The sequence below is a fragment of the Fukomys damarensis genome, unplaced genomic scaffold, assembly GCF_012274545.1.
Source record: "Fukomys damarensis isolate Sample0158 unplaced genomic scaffold, DMR_v1.0_HiC HiC_scaffold_17, whole genome shotgun sequence".
In the NCBI taxonomy this organism is placed as follows: domain Eukaryota; kingdom Metazoa; phylum Chordata; class Mammalia; order Rodentia; family Bathyergidae; genus Fukomys; species Fukomys damarensis.
The window spans coordinates 47,873,026-47,880,111 of NW_022900929.1; the positions used below are offsets into that span (position 1 = coordinate 47,873,026).

Below are 7,086 nucleotides of genomic sequence, written 5' to 3' on the forward strand. Positions count from 1 at the left end.
GGAAAAAAAAAAAAAAAAAAAAAAAAAAAAATCCCAGAAAAACAAAAAAGACCTGATGTGGTTGAACCTATATATTAAGCTACTCTCCTGAATGGTAGGAGAACCTAAGAGGATGCTCCTGGCTGGTGGAGCGAGTGAGGATAAAGAGGGGGGATACCTTTTGTGTTGTATTTTTAAACAGGATTTTGCGCCATAGTTCAGGCTGGACTTAAACTCATTATGTAGCACAGGCTGGCCTTGAACTCACAGCAGTCCCCCTGCCTCAGCCTCCTGAGTGCTGGGATCACAAGGATGTGCCATCACACCTAGCTAAGGGCATCTTTTTCAACCTGGGAAGTGCAGCTGCCTCTGCAGCCCCACAGTCACCCCTAGCCCTTGTTTGGTTTCCCTCTCTGGTCTGTTTTCTTCAGTTTTAGCAAAGTGAGAACACTGAATTCCAAGGACCTCCATTTCATTTTCTAAAGCCTGTGCTTACTGGATGTACCCTGGGGGAGTGGGGCTGCATGCTCCTCTGGCCCCTGCTGCAGCTGGGCTGTTCTGTCCCCAGACTACTCGCTGCTGCTCACCTTCATCTACAGTGGGCGTGTGGTGGACAAGCGCCAGGTGGGCAGCCTGGACTGTCGCCTTGTGGCTGAGGCCTCCAGCTCTGAGAGCACCATAACACAGGTGACATTTCCCAAGCCTGATCCATGGGAGCCCAGCCAGCGCCTGCTGAGCCAGCTTGAAAAAGGCATCCTGGTGGCCAGCAACTCCCGAGGCCTCTTTGTGCAGAGCCTTTGTCCCATCCCCATCTCCTGGAACGCACCCCAGGCCCCACCTGGCCCAGGCCCACATCTGCTGCCCAGCAACAAGTGCGTGGAGCTCTTCAAAGCTTCCTGCTTCTGCAGAGGTGAGGATGTTCGAGCTGGGAACCCTCCTACCTTCATTGGCATCCCCTGGGCCTGGCCACATGGCCATAGCTCAGCCCTGGCAGCTCTCCCTCCCTGGCTAAGGTCACGGAAGATGAGGTTCAGGGAGTGATAGTATAAGAGTGTCACGTTCTGGGGAGCACACTCTGCCCGTGTGGGAGAGCAAGAGTGCCCTACATGCCCTACCCCTCCACACTACATCTGCCACACTGCAGGCATCCCCTGAGACTGTCCTTTCTCCACCCATTCTTGGAATTCCATTTCCAGCTGCCTCTCAGCTCTACATTTGACCTTAGGAGGGGCCAGAGCAGAGGGCATGCAGAGTGTGGGGTTCCCAGGGCTGTGGGTGTGCTGGTGCTGGGAGGGTCCAACAGCAACAATGCGTTAGCTGCCAGAGCTGCCGCCTGCTCTCCAGGTTGTAGAGTAACTGGCTACCTCTAAGCACTTCTGGCGGAAGGGCTTCCTTTCCTACCTGTTCATGGCTGGGTAGCATCTTAGTTCCTGGCATCTCTCCTGACCCCGCAGTTGAGGCTCTGGCCTTCATCGCCATGTGGCCCCTACACCTCTTTTCATCATGGGTTCCCTCACAGTCCCTCCTTGCCTATCGCCCACTCTCTTCTTGACCCTTTTACTTACAGACTTCGACAAGTACTCCCAGGGCCTGGGTCCCCCACCCAAGTCCCAGGTAACACTGCATTTCTGGGAAGAGAACCCTGGCTCCAGCCGTACGCTACAGAATCCTATCACAGTACAAGTGAGTCAGAGCAGGGGCACAGTAACTGATCCGAAGGGAGGGAAGGGGAGATAGTCTTCCGGGAGAAGGGGCTGCTTGGGGGAGGCTGCCCCGGGGGAGTGTCTGCCCCTCCTGTGCTCACTGAGCCTCAGTCCCCCGTCGTCTCTTCCGGTGCAGATGGAGCAAGCTTTTACCCGGCATTTACTGAAGGAGACTCCAGAGGATCAGAGAGCCCCTCTGTTCCTGATGCAGAGCTGAGGAGGGTCCGCCTGCCTCTTCCCCTCTGTTCCTTCTGCCTCCTTTGGAAAGGACTCCCTTCTGCATTGTCGATCAGCCTCCCTTTGTGTTCACTGCAGTATGATCTGCCTCCAAGTTGTCCTGGAACTCTCACGCACCATGAGAACGTTTCATCCTTTGACAATTTTTTTTTGGACATAACTCTTTTATCTCCAAAGAACTGGGAACTTTCCAAGTCGTATGTTACTCAGGGGTCCTTTCCTTCTTCCGCAAACCTCAACTCTAAAGCTAAGCACTTTATATTTTCTTCTTAGGTCTTCACTAAAGATCTAAAATAAAATTTTATTCAAAGGAGAATCACTGCCTGATTTACTGGGAGAAGGTAGCAGGGGTATAGGAGATGGTGGAGACATCAACCTAGAATCAGGGCACCTGGTTGTCCTCTTGCCGACATCTCCAAGCCCCTTTGCTCTCTTCTGCCCACAGGTTCTAGGTGAGACATTGTCTGGGTTCTATGGGTTCTGGGCCTGGTACTGTTCACAGGTGAACCCACTAGGCCACCAGGATAAGGGAGAGGTAGCAGCCAGGAGTGTTGGTCCACCCTTGCAATCCCAGCACGAGAGGCTGAGGCAGGAGGATTGTCATGAGTTCAAAGTCAGCCTGGGCTAAAACATTCAAGGGCAGCCTGAATCCTGTAGTAAAATCCTATGTACAGGTCCATAGTGAAAACAAAATGATTGGGGTCAGCCACCAAGAAGGTCATTGAGCCTACAGCTGAACATCCAGGTACTATAGCCACTTCATGTGGGAAAATCTGGTCTCCACAGTTCTTTGCAAGAGGTCTTTGAACCTCAAAAACAGGCCAGGAGCTGGGTGTGGTGGTGCACACTTGTAATCCTAGCACTTTGGAGGCTGAGGCAGGAGGATCTCCACAAGTTCTAGCCTAGGCTACATAGTTCAATGCCAGCCTGAACTACATAAGGAGACACTTTCTATGAATGAATGAATGAATGAAATGGTCCTGGTGAGGTTCCCATTCCCCCCACCCCTTCCTATAAACTGGACACCAAGTCCAACCTGGTGGAATTTGTGGGGAAGCAGCATCTAAGCACAAGTCTGGCGCCTACCTCCCTTACCCCTCTGCACTCTGAGCAGTTGGCCTCAACATGACCCCACTTCTCGATATCCGTTGAGATATTTTGTTATAAAGTTTGCTGCCAGGGAGAGGCTGGGTTTGGTAACCAATCATTGGTCAGCATAATACCTCCAAGAAGTCCTTGTTACTGAAGGCACGAATGAGAGCCAATTGGCCAGGACACCTCACAATTGCCCCACAGGGGTTCTTTTGATTGGTTTGCTGCCTGTCTCCAAGGCTCTGTGGCTTGGTGACAGGAACAGCGTTCCAACCGATGCTGGCTCCCCATTGGCTGTCCACGACACAACTCGCCTCCAAGAGGAGGTAGGTACAAAGGCTCCTCAGCACGTGCTCCGCGCTCCGCGCTCCGCACGTGGTGACCCAGCCCCACGGAAGGGCCACCCGGACTGAGTGCGAGACCCAGGAGTGAAGAAGGCCTGCTGCAGAGACCACCTGCTCCCTCAGTCGCTGCTCAGTGGCCCACCTCGGGCCTCCCCTCGGAGTGCAGCATCTCCATTCTGGAAGCGCATTTCCAGTAAGTTCGATGTACCCAGGAGGCACGGGAGCCACCAGGGGGCCCACAGAGAGCCGAGTCCCACCTCCTGCGACTCTGTTCCGTTATTCTCTTCATTGTTTAAGCCTCCAATTGATTCATTTGGCGTTTGGAATCCATCCCCTGCGCCTCTTGCCAGGATCCTAACCTGGTGCTGGGAAACTCGGCTCTAAAGAATTCGGATTGAGATCCGCCCTAAGAGGGCGAGTCCAGGTTGAATCCCAGAGGGACCATGTTCTACTATCCCAGCGTGCTTCAGCGCCACACCGGCTGCTTCGCCACCATCTGGTGAGGACCTGGTTGCTGCCGTGTGCCAGGGTAGGGGGTGCCCAGGGAGCCCAGCCTGATGGCGCCCGCTCCGTACCCCATCTCTTCTCCTCCAGGCTAGCAGCGACGCGCGGCTGCCGGTTGGTGAAACGCGAATACCTGAAAGTGAATGTGGTGAAGACCTGGTAAGGCACAGAAAAGGCAAGAAGGAGGGCATGGGGCAACGGTGAGGGGTGAGGTCATGCTGGGGGCGCGGGGAGGGGGTGAGGGCGGTGGGGCGGCAGGGCTACGCGCAACGATCAGGGCGCCTCATTCCCGCAGCGAGGAAATCCTCAACTACGTCCTGGTACGAGTGCAACCGCCGATGCCGGGCCTGCCCAGGCCCCGCTTCTCTCTGTATCTCTCTGCCCAGCTCCAGATAGGCATCATTCGGGTCTACTTCCAACAATGCCAGTACCTTGTGGGTGAGGCGGGGAGCCCCGCGGGGTGGGGCAGTGCAGGGGAGCCTTTTGCTAGGCTGGCTCTCTCCCTTGCCTTTCTCGCCCTCAGAGGACATCCAGCACATCCTGGAGCGCTTGCACCGGGCTCAGCTGCAGATCCGCATCGATATGGTAGAGGCTGAGCTGTGAGTGTTCCCCTGGGACTTGGGTGGAGCACCTTCCCGCGCAGCCTCAGCCTAGCTCAGCTCAGTCTCCATCCCTGACAGCCCACATTCTCCCCTAGACCCAGCCTGCTGCTTCCCAGCCACCTGGCCATGATGGAGGCCCTGGAAGATGCTCCAGACCCCTTTTTCGGGATGATGTCTGTGGATCCTACACTTCCCAGTCCTTTTCATATTCCTCAGGTGGGGCTCAATTTGCCAAACTGGGGTTCGGGGAACCAAACCTGCCATGGCTCTCTCCCACAGCAGACAGGGAAAGGGCCTGTGGTCCCGGGTCCGTGCTGGCAAAGCCTCTGCCCTTGTCTCCTCAGGGCCAGCCTGACAATGACAGTCTCCCTGCTTGAGACAGCTTTTATCCCCACCTATCTCCACACAGTGCCCACTGCCAAGGCTTCAACCAGTCTCACTGACTGTGCCCTGGTCTTCCTCGTCCCTTTCCTCCTCATCCATTCCGAGCACCCCATTGCCTGGTTCCACATTCACACAGCAGTTCCCAGCATTTGTTCTTTCTGTGCTCCAGTGCAGACGGCCTTCCCCATGATTCCGTCTCAGCCGGTACCCTGGGCATCCTCAGCTCCCCTATATCAATTTGCCCCACTGTGTCCCAGAGAGACCCCATTCACTTCTAAGTTTATGCAGAAGTATCCCTGGCCCATAACGGTCACTCCTCATTTTCCCCTAATCAAGTCCTACACATCCTTACAGACCTAGCTCAAATGCTACCCTTTTCCGTGAAGTCTTTATCCCACTCCTAGCCAGAAGTAGACGCTCTTTGGAAACAGCATTTTACAAGGGCCCGTTTCATCCTTTGCATCCACACTGGCTGGGGTCATATACAATTGTGTGTCCTTAGTAGACCATCTGCACAAAATCAGGAATCTTGCTATTCACCTAGCTGGACGTGGTAGTGCACGCCTGTCATCCTAGCACTCTATGAGGCACTCTATGAGACTGAGGCAGACAGATCACAAGATTAAGTCCAGCTTGGGCAATTTAGTAACTTAGCAAGGCCCTGTCTCAAAAATAAATGATTTAGGGCCCGGGATTTAGCTCAGTGGTTCGGCTGCCTGCCTCTCAAGCGTAAGGACCCAAGTTCGATCCCTGGTACCAAAAAGTAAAAATAAAAAAATAAAATACATGATTTAGAAAGTAAGAAAGGAAGAAAGGAAGAAGGGAAAGAAGGAAGGAAAGACAGGATGTAGCTCGGTGTGAAGGCCCTCACACAAAATCACACAAATCTTTCCCATTTACCTGTCTGTCACACACACTTGACAAAAGGATGCAGTGCTTTTTGCTCAGATTAACAAAGACTAGATAACCTGGGGATTGTGGTGAGGAAGGTGCAGGGGAGAGAAGGCTAGGTGGCAAGTGGGTTCCCTGAATCCTGGTGTCCATGCATAAGAATTAGGTATAGGGCTGGGGCTCATAGTTCAGTGGTAGGATATTTGCTCAGCATGCTGGAGGTCCTGGATTCAATTACCAGCATTCCCCCACCCCAGAAAAGAATTAGATATAAAGGAAGATTTACCAGATTACCTTTCATTGTCTGAATGGAGTGAAAGTGGGAAAACAGGGCTGATGTGGAACCCTATCTTTTGTCCCTGATTCTTCCCCAAAGATTCGACGTCTTTTAGAGGCTGCAACCCCAGAGAGAGTTCCTGAGGTGATACCTCCTGAAGTTCCTACAGAGCCCAAGAAGCCAGGTCAGCAGAGAGCTAGCTTTCTGGTGAGAGGCATCAGAAGGTCCAAAAACTAAAGAAATAAACCATCTTTGAACCAGGCCCCATGTGTATAACCTCATCACACCCTACAAGAGTCCTGTAAGATCAGAATTCTCACCTCTTTTTTGCGAATGAGGAAAGAGAGGCTCCCAGTGGTGAAACAATGGACTCAGGATCAGGTTGCCAATGGCTGGTTTGGGTCTGACTAGAATGCAGGTTGATTTTGCCTCACTACCTGGGTTTGGGAACTTGGAAAGAAGCAGGGGGTGCTGGCCTGACTCCTTTACCCCTCCAGAAAGGCCCTTGGTCACTGTGCTGCCTCCTGAGGTCATCACACTCCGGGAGGTGGAGCCCATACGCATGCTGCGGATTGAGGTAAGCCATCCTGCTGCACGCAGGGCCTTGGACCCCAGCCCCTTGCATCTGTTTCTCTGCCTCCTACAGTCTTCTGTCTCCATTTCTCCCTCCTGTCCCTGACACTTGAGCTTCCTCAGGTCTGGCCCTATGGAATCCATCTCAGAGGATTCATTCTCTTGGATCTATTCCTTTTTATTATTTATTTATTTATTTTTTTTTTTTGAGACAGGGTCTTGCTGTGTAGTTTAGGCTGGCCTTGAACTTGCAGTGATACTCCAGCCTTGGTCTCCCAAGTGCTGGGGTTTACAGGCATGTGCCACCCTGACTGGCTTTCTCTTCACTTTTTACAGCACTGGAATTGAGCCAGGCATAGTGGTTAATGCCTGTAATCTTATCACTAAGGAGACTGAGACAGAAGGCTTAAGAGTTACAGGACTTGGGCCAGGGATTTAGCTCAGTGGCACCAGGCCTGCCTGGCAAGTGCAAGGTCCTGAGTTTGATTCCTGGCTGGAAA

General features: G+C 53.0%; 2 protein-coding genes across 5 annotated transcripts in view; both read left to right on the plus strand.

Moving 5' to 3' along the window:
• Nucleotides 1–2,210, plus strand: part of Irf9 (interferon regulatory factor 9) — a 6,335-nt gene extending 4,125 nt beyond the window's left edge. For both annotated transcript variants that reach the window (XM_010637717.3, XM_010637718.3), the window contains exons 7-9: nucleotides 548–889; nucleotides 1,547–1,662; nucleotides 1,819–2,210. In XM_010637717.3, the coding sequence (XP_010636019.1) occupies nucleotides 548–889; nucleotides 1,547–1,662; nucleotides 1,819–1,899 (539 nt within the window). In that variant the 3' untranslated portion in view covers nucleotides 1,900–2,210. The remainder of the gene's footprint in view (nucleotides 1–547; nucleotides 890–1,546; nucleotides 1,663–1,818) is intronic.
• Nucleotides 2,211–3,254: 1,044 nt separating this feature from the next.
• Rec8 (REC8 meiotic recombination protein) overlaps nucleotides 3,255–7,086 on the plus strand; it is an 8,179-nt gene continuing 4,347 nt past the window's right edge. Inside the window, exons 1-8 of one of the 3 annotated variants that reach the window (XM_010637710.2) lie at nucleotides 3,255–3,548; nucleotides 3,653–3,854; nucleotides 3,950–4,018; nucleotides 4,137–4,297; nucleotides 4,383–4,458; nucleotides 4,557–4,677; nucleotides 6,113–6,197; nucleotides 6,511–6,590. In XM_010637710.2, coding sequence (XP_010636012.1) covers nucleotides 3,799–3,854; nucleotides 3,950–4,018; nucleotides 4,137–4,297; nucleotides 4,383–4,458; nucleotides 4,557–4,677; nucleotides 6,113–6,197; nucleotides 6,511–6,590 — 648 coding nt within the window. In that variant the 5' untranslated portion in view covers nucleotides 3,255–3,548; nucleotides 3,653–3,798. The remainder of the gene's footprint in view (nucleotides 3,549–3,652; nucleotides 3,855–3,949; nucleotides 4,019–4,136; nucleotides 4,298–4,382; nucleotides 4,459–4,556; nucleotides 4,678–6,112; nucleotides 6,198–6,510; nucleotides 6,591–7,086) is intronic. The other 2 variants (XM_010637711.2, XM_010637712.2) reach the window with 2 other exon arrangements.